This window comes from Sarcophilus harrisii, chromosome 4 (genome assembly GCF_902635505.1).
Source record: "Sarcophilus harrisii chromosome 4, mSarHar1.11, whole genome shotgun sequence".
Taxonomy (NCBI): Eukaryota; Metazoa; Chordata; class Mammalia; order Dasyuromorphia; family Dasyuridae; genus Sarcophilus; species Sarcophilus harrisii.
In genome coordinates, this window is record NC_045429.1 from 443456021 (window position 1) to 443476963 (window position 20943).

The 20943-nt window shown below is 39.1% G+C and overlaps 1 protein-coding gene across 2 annotated transcripts in view; it reads right to left on the reverse strand.

The window, feature by feature from the left end:
- Positions 1-20943, reverse strand: part of GALNT17 (polypeptide N-acetylgalactosaminyltransferase 17) — a 419991-nt gene that overhangs the window by 225272 nt on the left and 173776 nt on the right. For both annotated transcript variants that reach the window (XM_031967901.1, XM_031967902.1), the window contains exon 3: positions 1733-1899. In XM_031967901.1, the coding sequence (XP_031823761.1) occupies positions 1733-1899 (167 nt within the window). The remainder of the gene's footprint in view (positions 1-1732; positions 1900-20943) is intronic.

Genomic DNA, 20943 nt, shown 5'->3' on the forward strand with positions numbered 1-20943 from the left:
CCTATCTTTTCATTTAATGTTTATTCTATCTATATTTGTCTATTCATCTATCTATCCATCCATCTATTTATCTACTCAGCTGTCTATCATCTTATGAGTCTATCCATTCATCTCTTTATCTGCTCATCTGTCCATCCATCCATCCATCTGTCTGTCTATGGTTTCCAGGGAGGGAGACACTAGCAGCCATTCTTGGGTGAGCTGGTGGGGAAGCTTCAGCCGCAAGCATGGGCGGATGTGCTTTAGGAAGGCATGGACTGGGGAGGGCAGATGAAACTGAAGGGAGGTTACACAGAGAAGTCACAGTGTGGAATAAGCTCACAGAGCAGAAGGAAACCTCAGAGGCCATCCAGGCCAACTTCCCCATTTTGCAGATTTGAACCCAAGTCCCACAAGGCAAATGATGCAGCCATGACTTCAGAGAGGAATCAGAGCCAGGATTTTAAGTCAGGTCTTCTGGTTCCACATCTAGAGACTGGCTGTGTCATAGGGTGATTCCTGAAGAAGAAGAAAAAATAAGGCAACTGCTCTTGTGGCTGGATCTGGGGGAGGAGCTGTGGTGTGGTGTTGGGAGAGGAGAGAGATGGGTGCATTTGTTATGCGACCAAAGACAAAAACAGAGAGAATGACAAAAGGATCCAGATCCTGGAGGAGATAAGAGATGATGAGATTAAGGACACAAGTAGAAAGGTTGGCCATGGTTAAGGATGGGGGCCATCCTATTCTCATGGGTGACAGGAAGCAGGAATGGGATGGGAAGAGACACAGATAAGTTTTGGGGGAGGCAGATGGGAACTGAAGAAGATCATCCTGGATGGCCTCGATCTTCTCAGTAAAGTAGCAGGGGATGCCATCTGCTAAGAGAGAGAGGGTGGGGGTGGAGTTGAGGGTTTGAGGAGTTTTTAAATAGTCTTCAGTGGCAAGTGTGAATGTGATCATTTACCAAGACCTCTTTTTCTTGGGATCTTGGAAGATGAAAATCAAGAGGAAATGCAAATTCTCAGCTTCATCTGTTTCAGGTGGCATGCAAAGGGGAAATTAATCTGAATATAAAACCTGAAATTCAAATTCTCTTCCTAAAAGCCCTAGAGGACTGGGGGAACAGAGAAATAGGGATGACTTCCATTCAGATGGCTCCTACTCCATGGACATCTCCAGAGATAAGCAGAGAAAAATGAAGCTAAAGCACTTTGCAAAAATTCTCTCTCTCTTTCTCGCTGTCTCTATGTGTATATATATATATATATACATATACACATAAATTATACATATATATTGTTTGTATATATACACACACAAATATATATGTATGCACATATATACATATACAAACATGTATATATACACATATGTATATGTGTGGTATGTGTATATGCTATTGTATATGTGTGTGGTGTACATATACATGCATGTGCATATATGTATATCTATGTGTGTATATGTATGTTGCATGCACACATATGTACCTATAGGTATGTGTGTATGTATAGATGTGTGTTTATATATAAATATATACACACATGTATGTGTGTAAGACAGGTGTACATGGCTATATAGCTATGCGTGTCTGCATATACATTTGCATGCATTTTAGTGTGTATTTGTGTGTATGTGTGTGTGTACACACACATTTGGCTACTGAGCAAGAAGAGTGACGTTTACGCCCGGCCCACGGCCCACACTTTCCTCTTCCTTCCCAGAAAACGCCACCGGCTTCCCTGAGATCGCTCACCTTCGTCACTGTTGTCGTCCACCAGGATGATCTCTTTCAGCAGGTGAGCCGGCGTGTGATTGACGGCACTGTGGACCGACCGCAGGATCACCGACAGGGCCTCGTTCACAAAGATAAAGATGATGGAAATCTGGGGCAGGTCCTTGGAATATTTCAGCTCCTTACACCTGAAGGGAAGAGGCCAAAGGGAAAGCGGAGTTAAGATAAAGGTGCAACAGGGCCAGGGACCAGCCGCTAGAAGGATTCTGGCTACATCTGCACAAGTGATCGACTCTTTGTGATGCAAACATCAAACTCAAAAGGAGCATTTATTAAACACCTGCTAAACCAATCAATCAATGAGCACTGATTAAGTGCCTGCTATCTCATTGAGCATTGATTAAGCACCTACTATATGCCAGGCACTGAGCAAAGAGCTAGGCCATACAGCGTCAAAGTAAAAACCAGCTCCTTGTTTTTCCAGGGAGTTTACTCTGGCCCGGCCTTTCCACATCTCTGAGTATCTTCCATGTTTCATCATAGACAGAGGGGAGAGAGCACCAGCTCGGGAGGAAAGGAACAGATCTTGAGTCTGATCATGGCTGATGCAGACACAGTGGAACGCTTAGAGCTTGGCCAGATATCCAAGAGATACAACTTATAAATGTATATCAACCAATCAACAAACATCTTTAAGTATCTACTAAATGGCTTAGCTGGAGCTGAGGATACAAATGCAGAAAATGAAACGTTTCCTATTTTTGAGTGACAGGAGGAAGCTCAGCGACATTGTGGATAAGAGTGCTTGACTTGGGGTCAGAAAGGAGGGGTTTAAATTCTGCCTCATACACTTGACTAGCTATGTGCCGATGAGCAAGGCACTTAATCTCTCTTGGCCTCAGTGTCCCCATCTGTAAAGTCCCTCTGTCATAAGGTTCTTGTGAGACTCAAATGAGACAATATTTGTAAATCAGTTTGCAAATGTTAAAGTGATATGATGTTAGCTATTATTAAAGGGCTTGCAATCTATCGAGAGGTGACAGAAATAAACAAGTATAAAGAATATATATATGGATATATGGATATATATAATTCAGGTGTAATACGGTATGTGTATTTAGAGAGAGATATAGATAGATAGATGATAGATAGATACTGTAGCTGTAGATATAACAATATGGTAGAAAGAACACCAACTAAAGTCAGGGATCTGCATGTAAATCTTGCCTCTGATTCATATTGAATGACCTAAGGCAAGTAACTTAGTTTAAGCCACAGTTTCCCCATCTGTTAAATGAGTGGCTTTTATAAAACAGGCACCTCTGAGATACCTTCTGTCTTCTACAGCCAGGAACCACTGACCTCTGCCCTTGTCTAAGTCTGATTCTCAGCAAAAGTTGTGGGAATGAACTGAATGTGACTATGTATTAGGAAACTCACACACAGCTCCCCAAAACATATAGACCAGAAATCCGAGGGGGAAAAATCTGATTTCATTACACATTCAATGAATTCATGGTTGGCTTGAGACCACAGTTACTTGAGAAACAATTCCCATCATTGAATTTTCACCTGGAAGTGAACTTTTTAATGTTCCCTTTTGAAGCCCTCCCCCCCCACTTTATCTCATAACCCTCTGAGTTGATTTTGGAAAGGACCCACCCTGGAGAATGGAGCTGTTTTGCGAATAAGATGCTAAGCTTAGTGTTTCTAAATAACACAACCATGGGCTTTGGTTGAAGAACAAATGGCAATGGGATCAGATAGTGGAGAGAACAGATTTGCCTGTGTATACACACACACACACACACACATCTCAGGTTCTCTCCTGTAAAATGGGAATCACTCTTGGTAATGCCCCACTTCTAACTCTTCAACCAGGGCTTTCTCAACTCTCCCGTCTTCCATGGGCTCAATGGGAACCAAGCCCGTCATAGCGGGATGGATCATCAGCTTTACAGCTGTTTCTGTTCTGCAACACTTCACTCCAGCAGGATCCAGACTCGTTTCCTAGTCCACGCGAATCTCTGCTCGTCCCTGAAACCTCAACTTCGTCATTGTTACCCCCAAACCAGTCTCCCTTGTGACCTCCCTCTCTGGAAATTGGGACCCTCCATCTTCCAGCCGTCCTCCCTGTCACACTCCTCCACCTGCCACCAGTCTCCAAATCCTGCATGTTCCTCCTCTGGAATTTTTCTTCTCTCCCTTCCTGTTTCTGTGGACGCCATTACAGTCCCTCATCCCCACTTTGCACCAAAGGTACAATAACTTCTTGGCTGGGCTTTCTGGCCCAGTATTTCCATATCTCTGAGTATCTTCCATGTTTCATCATAGATAGAGGGGAGAGAGCACCAGCTCCAGAGGAAAGGAACCGAGCTTGAATCTGATTGTGACTGATGCAGACACAGTGGGGTGCTTAGACTTTGGCCAGATATCAAAGTCATCCACGGCATCGTGGACCATTGCAAGTCATTCTGACTTTTTTGCTGGCCACTGGATTCTAGTGACTCTGGAGGACAGAGTAAGATGGATGGTTTTATGCAATTCTATCTCAATTCAATTCATACTAAAAAAAAAAAAAAAAAAAAAAAAAAAAACACAGACAGTCCCTGCCCTTGAAGAGTTTGCAGTCTAATGTCCTCCATGTTACATGCATGTGTGTCCCACATGCTTACATTGGCCATGGGAGTACTAGCATCTTGGGAATTCAGAAAAGGCCTCATGAAGATGGCAGCCCTCGGGCCAAGAACTGGAGGGAGAATAATTTAAAGATAACCTGGCAAAGTCATTTAGGGGGAAAAAGGAATGCCCCATTACTTATGGAGGTGACCGCAAGCGAGCCATTTTGGCTGGAGGAAAGGGGCTTCAAGAGGAAGTAAAATGCAATCTACCTAAAAACCAGGCTGGATTCAGATTGAGAAGGGCTTTACTTACTAAAGAGAGAGGTCCATATTTTAGTCTAGGGACAGTGAGGAGCCTTTGAAGCTTGCTGAATGGAGATGTGGGTTTTAGGAAAATTAGTTTGGAAGGTGGGCTGGAGGCAAGGAGACCAGTTGGGAAGCTACCAGATCATCAGAGTAAAAGACGGGGACTCAAGGCTAGGGCAACTGGGTTCCACACTTCTCTGCCTGCCGATCCTGACACTGTAAGGAAGGACTCGCCTCTTTCCTGATTGTCTCTCAGACAATCACAGGGCTTTGAGGCTGGAGTTCTTCTTTCACTAAAAGGCATCATAGACAGGGAGGTGGGGGGCATAGTTGGGTACCAGATCCCCAGAATTTTGGAATCCTGTCTCCTCCGTCTAAACAGCAAATGGAAGTTTCCTTAAATTTTTTCCAATTTTATTTTACCCTTAGTCAACAGCAAGTAAGAAAGTCAGGGAAGAAATAAATTGGAATGGAAATGCAGGGCCATTCACTTTTAACAAATACTTTTTCCCCAGGTGTGAAATTGCAAAGTATATTGGAGAACCCATTCGAGAGCAAAATGGAAAGTGAGCAAGGAAGCAAGAGAGAGGGAGAAATATGGCTGTTTTTTATGCTGAACATCTTGGGTGATGTCAGGCCATATTAATCATGCAGGCAATTTTCAGAAGAAAATAAAGTTTTGTTACAATATACATTTGTGTCTCCTGGAGGAGCCCGTCCGGGGATGCATTGATCATTCCGTCTTATTCTTACCACTCTGCTGTAAATCCACTCCTGCGGCTGCCGGAGGATGAGAATGGTTATTGACTGGCCTGTTTGCAGTGAGAAGGGATCATTTCATTTACCGTATGGCAACTGCAGGGAGCTGGGCTGTCCTGATGTCACAGGGAACTCCTTTGGGGCCCGTAGGACCTGAGAAGAGCAGCCATCCTCCGAAGGGGCCGCAGGTGGACGGGCCTCTCTCCATGGCCTCTCTTTCTGTCATTTCACACATAATTTCCCATTTTTCACCCCCTCCCAGCCCTAGTTCATATTTGCTTTAGTTGGATTTTTGTTTGGTTGTTGGAGTGGGTCTGTGATGTCACTGGTTTAGAGAACTCCCATTTGAAAAGTTCCTTCCACCAATGTGGATTGACACCTTCTCCGGTGATATATAGTCTTGGAAAATTTCCTAGAACACTGAGGAGTTAGATGACTTGCCCAGGGTCACACATCCAAGATACATCAGAGGCAAGATCAAACTAACCCCTATTTTTCTTGATTTAGAGATAAGCTCCAGATCCATTAATACTTCTTTCTTATCGTGTAAAAAAAGGAATAAAAAGTTTCTTGGTTTTGAGATGATGATAAAGAGGAAGAGGAAGAGGAGGATGAAGAAGAAAATAATGATGAAGACAATGAAGATATGATGAAGATGAAGAAGATAACGATGGTGATGAAGTCACAATCCTCTGCTCAGCTTCTTAGTAAAAGTGGGTGAGTATAAGTATGAAAAACTGTGTATAAAGTCAGACATTTTTGATATGCTAGTTACTTTTGCCAAACTTTTTTTCCCCATTATTTATTCTTTATAATAAGGGATGGCTCTCTGGGAGGCAAGAGAGAAGAGAGGAATACAATGAAAAATAGAGATAACCCATAAAAACAAAAGATGACAGGAAATTGTTATTTTTTAAAATGATAATGCTATATATCTCTAGGTTGGGGGGATTAAACATTTTAAGCACCTACTATATTCCAGGTACTATTTTAAGTACTTTACAAATACAGCTTCACTTGATAATCCTTTCTTTTCCTTTTTCCTCCAAGATAAGCAAGGAAGATATCCTCCATATGCAAAGCTCTGCTTCCTTTTGCTCTTTGCCCATGTGCCCACCCAAGCCTGCTGCTGTTTATGAAAAGGGAAATGAGTTCTTTTAATGGAACTGAGTTCCGTGGGGCTTGGATGTACTCACAATTACCTAGTAATTCCATTTACCATCTTCAGCAAGAGAGAAAATGGGAAGGATTGTAAATGCAAGTAAAAAATAATGTGGAAACATAACTAATATGGAAATGTTTTTAAATGATTGTACATGTGTAACATATCAGATTGCTTGCTGTCTTGGGGAAAGGAGAGAGAAAGAAGGGAGAGAGAAACTTAAAATCTTACAAAAGTGAGTATTGAAAACTATCTTTCCAAGTAATTAGAGAAAAATGCTATTGAGTGAAAAAAAGTAAATGTGAAAAGAGATATATTAGAAAAAGAAAACTCTAGTATATTTACAAAAGATAGGGATTGACTTTTAAGTCCTTCCTTCTTCTTTCTCTCCTGTTCTTTCCACAACCTCTTCCTTTCCACAACCTCTTCCTGTCCCCTCCTCACTCTAGCACCAAATGCCCCTGTCCTAGGGCATGTGATCAACTCACACAGATTCAATCAAGCAAAAGACTTATTAAATGTCTGATGTGTGCCAGATGTTGTACATGAAACAGCCCCTACCCTCACCTAATATCAATAAGTATTATTAAAGGCTTCCTATCTGAGTGATAAGTACTAGACTTTATATGATACTGGGAAATACACGTGTGCACAGGTAAAAAAAAATCAATCAATAAGCATTTATTAAGCACCTACTATGCACCAGGTACTATGGTAGATGCTGGAGATACAAAAAAAGTCCCTGCTCTCAATGGGCTTACCTTCTATCAATAAGCATTTATTAAAGTTCTCCTCCCTGAGAGAGCGAGGTAGCACAAATGCTGAGAATAGTTAGGAAATCCTGATTTCAAATCTCACCTTAGATACATACCAGCCATGTGACTTTGGGAAAGTCACTTCAGCATATCTGCCTCAGTTTTTTCATCTGTTAAATGAGTTGAGAAGATAATGGCAAACCAAGAAAACCCCAAATAGGGTCAGACTTGACTCTCTCCTGAATGATGGCTGCTAGAGCTTACATTCTACTGGGGAATACAGCAATCACACAGGTAAATAACCAACAAGCATTTATTAAGTACCTACTGTATGCCAGATACTATGGGAGATTCTGGGGATAAAACCATGAGTGAAATGGTCTCTACATACAAAAAGCTTGATGTCTATCCAGGGGAACACTGAATAAGTGTATACTTTTATATAAAATTCAAGACATGAGATGATTTTTAGATGGGAAGGCATAAACATTCTGAGGGAGTAGGAAAGGTTTCTACATAAAGGTAGCACTTGAAGGTGACAAGGAATTCTAACAGGTGGAGGTTAAGAAGGATGGTTTTCCAAGAAGTTTGTTGTTATTTAATCATGACAGAAGGAGAGGGAGAAGGGATAAGGATGAAAGAGGTAAGACGAATGGGAGAGGGAGATGGAGAAAGAAGAGAAGAAAAGGGGAGGGGAAAAAAAGTAGGAGAGAAGGAAAGGGAGAAAGGGGAAGAAGGGGAGTAGGAAGGGAAGGAGATGAGGAGGGGGAGAGGGTAGGAAAAGAGGAAGAGAATAAAGGGAAGGAAGAGGATAAAAGGAAGAGAGAGAAAGGGAGGAGGAGGGGAAGGAGAAGAGAAAAAAGGGAGTAGAAGAAAGGGAAATGGAAGAAAAAATAGAGAGAGAGAAGGGTGAGAAGAAAAGAGCAAAGAGAGGGGAAGGGGACAGGTGGAGAGACAGAAGTCAGGGTGTTTCTATGTAAGAGGAGAGGCCCTAGGTTCAAATACCATCCCTGACAATTACTGCCTGTGTAACATTGGTCAGTGCCTCAGTATCCTTATCTAGAAAATGGAAGGAAAACTAGCATAGGTGATCTTTAAGTTCTCTTGAAGCCAAAGATCCCTGATTCTAAAGCTCCCTTCCTGGACTCCCAAGTGACTCAGAGGCTGCTGGAAGAGCAGTTAGTCTAGGCTATCCATGTAGCATGTATACAAGGATGTCAGCATCATGCAGGGGCCACTTTCCCTGGTTCAGGGATGAAATACAGACTTCTCTGATTGGCATTTAAAGCTTTTTATAACCTGGACCCAGCCTATCTTCCTAGACTGATTTCCCATTTACACCTCCTTACTCACTCTGTGTCACAGTCCAAATGGCTTACTAGCTGTTCCCCAAACACAAAGTTCCATCACTCATCTCTGTGCATTTGCCCAGGCTGTCTGGCACACCTGCGACACTGGCCTTTGCCTCTTGGAACCACCGAGCTCTCTTCAAGATCCTTCAAGATACCATTACATTAAATTCCCAATCCCTATATTTATGCACACATGCATTTTTGATTTCCTTCACAAGCTAATTGTACAATAATTCAGAGTCTGATTCTTTTTGTACAGCAAAATAATGTTTTGGTCATGTATAAAAAAAAAAAAAAAAGATCCTTCAAGAGAATATTTATGACCTTCTTCCCACCGCACATCCTGTTACTTATTGGTTCTATCCCTTGTTTCTGATAGAAATTACTCTGTATACACCCGTATTAATCATGAATTTCAAGGTCCAATTTTTAAAATTATTTTTATTTATCGGTTTCCATGTTTCTCCCTTATATAACGTAAGCTTCTTAAATCCAAGGATTATTTTATTTTTGTTTTTGCATGCCCCAGGACTCACCACAGTGCCTGGTATGTAGAAGGGGTTTAATAAATGCTTGTTGATTGATTGCTTACCTTTGTACCTGCTGTATTTCCTAGTAGAATGTGAACCCTTTTAAGGCAGAGAATTTTTCATTATTTATGCCCAGGAGTAACTAAGCACAGTGCCTGACACAAAGTAAACATTTAATATGTTTATGTATTATATACACATATATAATATATATAAACATATGTAATATGTTTATATATATTATATGTATATATACATATAATGACTGAAGATAAAGATTGAAGATGATTGATCACTTATCTGTACATACTGTGGTCTCCAGCAGAATAGAAACTCCTTGAGGGCAAATTTGGTTCATTTTAGTTTTTGCATCGCTATATGCAGCACAGAGATTGGCACATAGTAGGCATTTTACAATTTTTTCTTGAATTAAATTCCACTGCAATGATGTTGCTGGCAGGAAGCAGGGTTGCGGTCACTCACACCTTTCATACAAGTAAGTAGAAAAACTAATCATAATAAAAGTTCAGGGAATGTCCTGCCCCTCACACAAGATGGACATTAAAGCTACTTTCTAAAAGGAGAGCCAAAAGGAAACCAGGGATGTCCAGGCAGTTTGAAAGCATGATCTGAGTTTCAAACCTGAATTTCAAACAGGACACACATGATGAAAGAAATGACAGTTTCAGATATTATTTGCCACAGATGGTCACAGCAAAATGAGAATGCCAGAATTTCCATCACTAGAAAAGGCCTCTGAGGTCACAAGTCCAGCCACTCATCTGAAACATGAATTGCTTTTGCTCTAAACAGTGGGAATAAACCACAAAACTCTGAATATTCTGAGGAAAGAAATCACCAGTGGTTGGACACACTGGGGAATCACAGCTCAGTCCAGTTTGTGGGAAAGAGATGGCAGGTCAAATGATGAGCATTCCTGACTTCTCATTCCCCTCAGCTAATTGTATCACCAGAAAGATGACAAAATTTATTAACGTATGAGAGATGGTCAAATTTAGACTTGATAGAATCACACATTAAGTGAGTAGAAGCAAGCTGCCTCATTTAAGAGAGTTCTCCACTCGGACCTGAGCCCTTGAGCATCACAGAGAGCTGAGAGGGAGCCGAAGGGTCTGATTTCACAGATGGGGAAACCAAGTTCCAGAGATTCAAATTCTAGGCCCATGGCTTTCATTTCACTGAAACCATGTAGCTGCCTACTACTACTACTACTACTACTACTACTACTACTACTACTACCACTATTACTGCTACTACTACTACTATTACTGTTACTACTACTATTACTACTACTACTACTAATTACTACTACTACTACTATTATTGCTACTACTACTACTACTACTACTACTATCACTACCACTACTAATATGAATAATAATAATAATAATGTGGCTGCAGAATTAGAGATGAGAGGTCATGGAAGTTGCTAGGAGATATGGTGGCTAGAATGCTGGACCTGGGAAACCCTTTAATCTTTCAGCCTCAGTTTCCTTATCTGTAAAATGTGGTTAATAATTATCTATTGCAGATTATTGTTGTGAGAAGCAAAAGAGATAACATGTAAAACACTTTGTAATCCTTAAAGTACTATATAAATAGAAATTTATGATTATTTTTTATTGTTTTCAAGCAAAGTAAGTGCCAATATGGGGAATTAAGTCCATAAACTACTACTACCCACCACCACTATCACACACACACAAACACACACACACACACACACACACACACACACACACACACACTCGGCTCAACCAGAAAAGGGCCAGATATAGGTAACTGTAAACCCAGAGTAGAGTCCTTGAAAACCCAGGAGGCAGTTGGGTTAGGACCAGGATACTCCAGAGCTCCAGAATCTCTAACATTCCATTCTGAGGTCCTAGAGAGGGACCTGAAGAACCAACATTTTAGACTTCAAAGTTCCTGGGTAGCCTAATCTCAGGACGTACAGGCCACCACAAGAACCTAAGGGTCAGAGTAAGACCAAGCCAACCTCAAAGGTCAGTTGGGGGCAGAAGGTGGCTCTGGCAAAAAGTCCTATTTTAGTAATTAAAGGAGAAGAGGAACAAATTGGAGAAAAGAATATATATCATATGTATATATATGTATATATTGAAAATCTAAAGATTTCTTTCAGAATAAGAAATCAATGCAATTTATAATTATGTGAAAAGATGCTCTAAATATTGATTAGAGAAATGCAAATTGAAAAACTCTGAAGGACCACTTAATATCTATGATTGGCTTACATGACAGAAAAGGAAAATGACAGAGGCTGAAGGGAATATGAAAAAATGGGCACTAATGCATTGCTGGTGGAATTGTGAACTTGTCCATCATTTTTCAGAACAAATTGGAAATAAGCCAAAAAGGCTATAAAACTACCACGAAAATCCAGTACTATGTATGTCCCCCAAAGAGATCAAAGAAAAAGGATGGAGACTTAAAATGTTTATAATAAAAGTGTTGTGGCAAAGAAATGGAAATTAAGGGGATACCCATCAAGTGAGAAATGACTGAACATGTTGCGATATAAAATTGATATAATATTCTTGTCCTATAAAAAATAACAAGCAGGATGGTTTCAGAAACCTAAGAAGATTTATATGAATGCATGCAAAGTGAAGTGAGCAGAACCAGGATGAGACCATTGGTATATGCTACCAATGATGCTGTGATGATGATCAATTGCGAAAGATGAGTCTACTCTGATCAATACAATGATCCAAGACAATTCCAAAGGACTCAGATGAAAAATGCTATCCGCCTCCAGAGACTCAAGAAAGAACGGATGAATTATGCGTAGAGATGGAAGCACATTTTTTTTACTTTGTTTCATGGGTTTTATGTATGTGTTTTCTTTTGCAACCTGGCTAATTCGAAAATATGTTCTACATGATTTCACATGTATAATCACTAACATTGCTTATCTTCTTGAGAGGTGGAAGAGGAATAAAAGAGGAAAAGAATTTCAAACTCAAAACTTTTAAAATGAATGCTAAATAGTTTTACATATAATTGGGAAATATTTAACAAAATAAAATTTAAAATATAAAAAAAAACCTCTAAGGATTTACAAAAAGGAAGTAGTAACTCTGAAATTACTCTAAGCAAAGACCAAAAGGAGAAAAAAATGATTTTTTTCCACAGAGACCACATGGATACCGATTAAAAAAAAGCAAGACTTTTTTTTTTTTAATGATATAAAAGGTCTTGAGGAAAGAATGGGAAGAATACATAGCTTAAAAGACAAAGTAGTAATATTTATTTTAGTACAATTCTCTGAAGATTAAAATAAATCAAATAGAAATCAATGACTCCACAAAATATCCAGAAATAGTAGAACAAAATCAAAAATTTTAAAAAGAAGATAATCTGACATTAAAAAATAACTGCTGTGGAAAACAGGTGAAGGAGAGATAATTTAAGGATCATTGGATTCCCAGAATACTCATATCTAATAGAACAATTTAGACGTTATATTTCAAGAAATAATAAATTAAAACTTCCAAGATTTAATTGAATCTGAGGGAAAGTAAAAATAGAAAGAACTGAGCAATTACCTTCTAAAGGAAACCCCAGAAGGAAAAGTTCCAGGAATGTAATAGTCAAAATGCAGAGCTCTCATAACAAAGATAGAATGTTGCAAGCAATTAGAAAGAAGACATTTCAGTCAGGATCACATAAGACCTGGCAGTTTCTACTATAAATGAAAAGGGATGTTGGAGTATAATATTCCAAAAGGCAAAAAGTATTGCCTTACAACTATAAATAATTAACCCTCTAAAGCTGAGGATAATCCCATAAGGAGAAAAAATGAATCTTTAATGGAATAGAAGACTTTGGAGAATGTGACTCATTTTCTTGATCACTCACACAGACTCTTCAGGCTGAGTCTTAACCATTATGAGTTAGTCATCTGGAAAAAATCAGAAATGTCATTTCTTTCTTCTATATGAATGATCATCAGTTTTTTGTACTCTCCCTTTAGTGCCTGGCTGGCCTCTCCATTGCTCCTAATTATATTTAAGAGGTCTTCAGTCTATATAAAGTATATCATTTTTGATTTAATCTTTTTTGAAAACAGAATCTGCTCTTTTGGAATGTGCATTCTAGTAGGAAGACACACCTCTGCAAAATAATAATAATAATAATATAATACAACTAATAATAAGTCACAATTACATCATGTTTTTTCATTAATTTATTTTAATACACATTGCTTTATGAATCATGTTGGGAGAGAAAAAATCAGAAGAAAAGGGAAAAATCATGGAAGAAGGAAAAAATAGGGAAAAAAAAGTAAACATAGCATGTGAGGATTTACATTCAATCTCCATAGTTCTATTTCCGGATGCAGAATTATATAATGTTTTAAGATTTCAGGTTTGATCCAAGAATTCTACCAAATAGATGGGACCCTCCTTACAGCCTAATGATGTTTCTGTTGTTCTTAATTTGTGGAGGTATTGGAACTAATTAATTGTTGAATTAGAATCAATTAAAGGAAAAGTAATAAACTCCAAATATTTTTTCAAGATCTTTGCAGATCTGGAAACAGTTTAAGACTCAGCAACCAGTAAAAGTAGTGGAATCAAGAAAGACCAACACTTTGTGAAAAACAGTCTAGATTTTTATCAAACTTCCTGCACACAATTAGGGTATATAACAGCTAACTCACTGAGCCTGGAGTTAGGAAGCTAGTAAGATCTGAGTTCAAACCCAATTTTAGGCATTTACTAGTTAAATGACCATAGGCAAATCACTTAATTTCTATCTCAGTTTCTTTATAAATAAAATGAGAATAATAATAGCACCTTACTTCTCCCAATTATTGTGAAAATAAAATGAGATACTTGTAAATTGTTTTACAAATCTTACCATGCTTTATACATATCAGCTGCTATTATTAATTATGTTGACTCCTGAGCCAATAATAGTCTACAGGCCTACTATAAAGGATTCCTATTTATGTATTTTTTTTTTCTTAACCAATACCAATAAAAGAAAATCTAATAAAGCTGGTTCACATAAATTCTCTACCCTGATCTCCCCCAGGGGAAAAAAAAAACCTCACATTTATAGTTATTTGCCAACTACCTGAATTTATTTCCTAAGAAACTCAAAGCTACACAGACTGAGCAGAAAGTATAAAACTGATCAGAGGGGAAACTGGGCAGATCTGTATGAAATGATACAGAATGAAGTGAGCCAAATCAAGAAAACAATTTATGTCAGTACGAGAACTTTGTAAAGACAATTTTGAAAGACTTAAGGACTCTTATCAACACAATAACCAAATTTAATTTCAGGGGATCAGTGATGGAAGCATGTCACGCACCTTCCTAGAGAGGTGGTAGACTGCAGATGTAGAAACAACCCACACATTTTTGACACGGCCAGTGCTTTCTGCTTTCCTGCTTCCTGACTACAAGGCTTTTGTTTTTCTTTTGAATGAGTAGGAAGAGAGGCAAGAGAAAAGAAATTCTTGTTATTTGGGACAAAAAGAAAATTTTAAATTAAAAAAAGCAAATAGAAAAGAAACCATTGTAGCATTCAATTCTAGCACACTTTAATGTTCTAATTGCTGTTGCTGCTGTTGGATTCAAGACCCATTCTCTTGGTCTGACCCTCTAAGACTTGAGATGATTTCTTCCAATTTTGTTGACCTCCTGGGTCCCAAGGGTTTTGGGATCACTCTGACTACTAATAAAGGGTGACTCCTTGGCTTCTGTCTTAAGCTCTTGCTTCCCAAACATTTATCTTACAGATAACAAATTACTCCGTGGCTTAATCAGTTTACAGACCCTTTGGCTCATTTTGATTTCCAGGGCCTTCAGATTAGGAACTTTTGCTCAGCTTTCACTTTCTTTCCCAGTTTAGATGTTCCAACTGTCTAACTAGCACCGTCGTGCAGCTGACAGTATGGAATCCTCCTTTATCAAGAGTTAGGAAAAATCCTCTCCTCAATCCTACAAAGCAGTTAGAACCAATTCTATCTTTTAAAAATGTGGGAACTAGAAGTGCCAAGAGGCTAAATACAGAGATCAGTCCCCACAGTAGTCTGGTCACAGGATTTACAAAACTTGGATTCCCAAAGGTTTGTACTTTACCTAGAAAATGGCTAAGAGAAATGTTGAGGCAGGGATTTGATGCTGGACCTGAATATGGAAGAACAGAATTTAAATACAGTGTAGTACTATATATAGATGTTACTATTATTATTATTATTGATTTCCAAACTTTCACGTCGACTATAGTGACAGACAAATTATTTGGGGGAAAACAGTAAATCCAGGTAGGGATTTGAAAAGGATTTAGATCTCAGGTTGTAGATATAAAGCTAGAGAGAAACTTTGTGTTTTCTCTACATTAGATTGTAAGCTCTTTGAGGGCAGACACTGGTTTTGCTTTTTTTTTATCCTCAGTGTTTAGTATAGTGCTGACACATAGTAGGCACTTAATAGATATTTATCGATTGATTGCATCCCCAATCATTGAATCACAGATTTAGGATGGGAAAGGACCTTACAGGTTATTGAGTTTATGTTCCCTCATGTTGCAGATGAGAAAAAAGGCCCAGGAAGGATGCTTTTCCTCCAACCCAATAAATGGTCTATGTACTGCCCTACAGTCACTTAATCCTATCTTGTTTTGTTTTGTTTTGTTTGGAAAAGGGGAGGCTCTTTGTGACTGAATCAGTCTGGTAACAACAAGTGAATATCTCCTACCTGCCAGCTATGATGAAGATAAAAAAAATTAAACAAAGCAAATTACTCTTTAAAATTTACATGCTACTGAAAGGCAAAAGTATATATACGCATATGAATAATTATTAAATAAATGCAAAGAAAATAAAAGGGAATCAGGAAGGGGAAAGGCATTAGAAATCAGGAACTAGGAGCGATCCCATATAAGAGATTCAGCTTCACTTGAGTTTGACTAGGTCTGACAACAGAGAAATAAATCCTTTCTTTCTCAACATTAAACGCATAAAAACAAATATTTTGAGAATAAGAGCTTAGATTAAGTATACTCAGGTTGGAGAAAAAATGAGAAATCTGACTGGTTCTTTAAAGATTTTTTCAGATCTCCCATTTTCAAAACGTTGTTTGGTCATTTCAATTTATCTGACTCCTCATGTCCCCATTTGTCATTTTCCTGGTAAAGATAACTGGAGTGGTTTGCCATTTCCTTCTCCAGAACATTTTACAGATAAGGGACTGAAGCACATAGGGTTAAGTGTCACACAGCCAGGAAGTGTCTGAGGTCAGATTTGAACTCAGATATTTGAGTCTTTCTGACTTCAGGCCCAGCACTCTCTTCTCTGTGTCACCTACCTGCCCTATTTGAAAATTTTTTAAGTATTTTTAAAATAATGGTACAAAAGATGAATCTACAAAGACGGATGAATGCCAAAGTAGAGCACAGTCCTATAAAAAGAGTGTTAGAAGGGCTAAAACTCAGCAGGAGCTCAGGCAGGTGAGGAAAACTAAGGATGGGTGGCAAAGGATTTTGTTTTGTTTTGAGCTAAATTTGGTAAAAAAGGAAGATCAAAGAGAGATAGGAGTGTTGCTAAGGAAAATAAAAACTGATGAAGGAGACAAGACTGAACCTAATTTTGCTTCTTTTGTTTCACCTGAGGAGACTATCTGACCTCTGCATTGGAGAGGACAGGGGGAAAATGGTGAAAAGGGAGTTGAAAGGAAGGGCGATGAGGAGAGAACACTTATTGCTCTTGATCACTTCATGTTTCCAGACTTATGTGGCTACATCTAAAGCCGGTAAAAGACCTGTCCACTGTGATTGGTGGGAGGCCACAGGCAGGGCTCTCTCAAAGATCATGACACAGGAAAGATGCTCCAGAACTGGAGAATGGCAAATATCCCAATTTTCATGAGAGAGAGGAGAGGAGGTCAAAGATTGTTATAGTTCAGTAATTTTTCAGTTATGTTCAACTTATTGTTATTTCATTTGGGAGTTTTCTTGGTAAAAATACTGGGAATAGTTTACTATCTTTTCCAGCTCATTTTACAGATGAGAAAACTGAGGCAAACCAAGTCACACAACTAGTATCAGAAGGCTACATTTGAATTCAGGTTTTCCAATTTGCCAACTTTGGTACTCTATCCACTGAGATACCTTGCTGATGATTTAAATTAATGGCAAAATCCCAGAACATATTGTCAAAGGAATTATTAGTGGACATCTACAGAAGGAAACAATGATTGTAAAGAACTAGCATGGCTTGGTCATGGACAGGTTATTCCAAATTAACCTTTTATTCTGATATGTTCACTCAACTAAGAGCACGGTAGCTGGAACTTACCTAAAATGTTAACATTTAAAAGAATCTCTTATGCTATTCTTGTGGGCAAAATTAAGGAATATGAGCTAGATGATGTCATAGTTAAGTAGATTCCAAATTGATCAAAGTGCCAGAGAGAAACTTATTAATAGTTTGATGTCACCCTCAAAAGGAAGCCTCAGGTTGAGGGTTCAATGATCTCTCCTTGGTCCTCTACCATTTAAAATTTTTATCAATGATTTCAATCGAGAATATACCATTATTATTAAATATGAACCCAACATTTTAAAAAGGGTGGGGAGATATGAAGAGGAAGAGTAAAATAACCCTCCATGCTCAAATTGGGTTTAAGAAATCAATTTCCTTAATACAAAATGGAAGAGATATGGGTACATAAGCAGTTCATCTAAAGAGATCTGAAAGTGCTAAGTCAACCTCAAAGTCAGCACAAGTTAGTGTTGTTCTATGGTACCTGAAATAAAAAAAAAAAAAACATGAGCTTAAACCAGTGGTTCTCAAAGTATGGTCTAGAGAATGCTGGGGATCTCTGAAACCCTTTTAGAGGGTCTACAAATTCAAAAATAGTTTTTATTTCCAATATGGTAAATGTCTATTCCAGATAAACAAAAACTCTTTGGAAAGATCCTCAATAATTTTTAATAGGATCAAGATACTGAAAACAAAAGTTTGAGAACCACTGCCTTAGATTATATTAAGAAAGGCAAAGTATCCAAAATGGAAGCAGGATTTGTGCTTTGCACTCTGCCATGTTCAAACTATATCTAGACTTCCTAACTATTAGAGTGGTCCCATAATTCAATAGGTTGCCTTGAGAGATGGAGGTTCCCCCTTTCCTGGAAATCTTCATGCAGAAGCCGGATAACCCCCTTGTTAGATATGGCAATGAAGCTATTCTTGATCAGTTCTGAATTTGATTAGATGGCATTGAGACCTCTTTACAACTCTAGTACTAGGGTACCACAATTACTTTGTCAATTCACAATGCCATTATTTTAGGAAGAAGATCAATAAATTGGAAGAGCATTAATGAAGAGAGGCAGGATGGTGAAGAACTTTAATATTACGACACATTATCAGATGTAGCTGGAGAAAGTGGGGCCATTTATCCTAGAAAAGATAAGACTGGGGTAAAGAATGACAATTCAAATATGAAAGAGAGATGAGTATGTTCAACTTGGACCTAGAAAATTAAACTAATAACAAAGGATAAAAAACTGCAGAGAAATACGTTTAGCCTCAATGTAAGGGAAGATGCCATTGACAAACAAAGCCAAAGAAAAGGAGAATGAGCTGTTCTGGGACAAAGTGGACAATCTCCCAAGAAGCGACTGGATGGTGACTTGTAGACAGAATTCTTCTTCCAGGAAAGCTCACTCTAAAGAGCTTCTGAGGCCTTTTCAATGCTCTGACTGAGATTCTGTCAAGTATTTTTTATTTCAAATGATCCTCAGACTTCTGTCCCAATAAAGGGAATACAATCCCAGACAAATGACTCACTAAAGCGAGGTCTCTGTTTTCAATGTGATCATTGGAAATTTTGATTTGCCCATCTGTCTGTTCCCATGCCCATCTGTCTGTACCCGTGCAGGATGGCACCATCTCTGCAACTTATAAGTTCTGATGAGTTTTCTAGGGAGCCCTGAAAGATTAGGTCAAACAGAGTCAAACAGCAAGTATGTGTTTGAGAAAGAACTTCAACTCAGGTCTTCCAACTTTGAGATCAAGCTGGCATCTCGTAGATGCTTAATGAAGCTGTATTTGATAGGATAGGATTGGGCCTGTGACCCTTGAGTGTGGAGATTTCACTGGTAAAGAATTACTGGATAGGACTTCTGCTCCTTAACTTGCCTGCACTAAAATTATTTTTAAAAAGTAATGCAGAGAAGGAGCAGTTAGGTGGGACAAGTCAGGGGGAGGACCTGAATTCAAATCCAACCTCAGACACTTACTAGCTATGTGACCTGAGCAAGTCAGTTAATCCTGGTTGCCCTCAAATAATTATAATAATAAAAATAATGCAAAGCAGCCCATGGAAATATGAAATGAGTGGAATGACAATCAAAGTCTAGAAGAAAAAGAGAATTCATTTTCAGCCAGGGTGGTCTAGAATTGCTTCAGGGAGGAAGTGAAATTCAATTGGGGCTTCAAGGGGAGACTATAATGAAGGTAAGAGAATGCAATAATAGAACCTCTGAGCTTAGCTGCAATCTTTCAAATGACTCCACAGGGGTCCCTCCCTAAAGGTTCTTTATTCGGTTTCCTGCCAATGTCTTGGCCCACCAGCCCTCTCGGTCCATGAACCAAGGAGAAACTTTTCCAATCTACAGATTCAAGCCAGAATATGGAAAGACTCCTGCTGGGCCTTTGCTGGAGCTCACGCTTCAGCGGTGCTGATGATAACAGGACCATTTTCAGGGGCCCTTTTCATTTTCAAAATGTTTTACAGACATCAAGAGCATTAACTAATTAATAAAGGTCCTTTGGCGAGAACCCAGCATAAGCTTGCCTTAACAATGCATCTGGCAGGGCCCCATACCTGGTCTCCTGCCTCCCCGAGCCGACTGGAAGGCTAATGAGAGCCAAGAGGAGCGTGGGCCAGAGCAGCCAGCGGGAGGGAGGATAGAGGTAGGTGGCTTCTGAACACACCACTGTTATTACATCTTAACCCAACCTTCAAAAACAGAGGCTTTCTTTTTTATTTTTTAAGCAAAAAATTATCTCTGGCAAACTGTGACTCTGTAATCCTTGTTCTTCCTTTGGATATTGTTGGTAGAATGAGTTGCTCAGGGGCTGCCAGGTGATGTGATGGGTAGAGCACCAGAACTGGAATCTGGAGGACCCCAGTGTCCAAACCAGCCTCAAAGACTTGACACTAACAGCTGTGAGACCCTGGGTAATAATTTAACCCTTTGCAAACTCATCACGGAGCATGGATTTTGCTCTCACTACTCACAGTCCCCATTAACACTGGCCTGTTGGACCCTCAACAATGGCGGACACTTCCTCCTCAGAAGTGATGAGGATGAGTTGGGAATAATTTAATTGATAAAGAGCCTTCATCAATGTACTCCTTACTGATTAACCAATTAATGTTAGTTGTTCAGCAAGAGTTAATTAGCTTTTTTCAGAAGTGTTGGCTAGGGTAGTAGAGTAAGAACAGCTGGTACAAAGCATCCCCCTCCCCTAAACTGGAGGCAGACTGTCCCACAATTTTATCCAGGGCCCAGGGGAGGTGGGCTCAAAGTCTGCAAAATCAGGACGTCTCCTGATTCCTGGCAGTCCCTTTCTTGCTTCGTGATATCCTCAGGAAGTTCCCCTGGGAAATGTGGTACTTGAAAGCTGCCTTTTCAACAAGTCTCTAGTTTGTGCTCTGATCATTGATGCTCTTGATAGA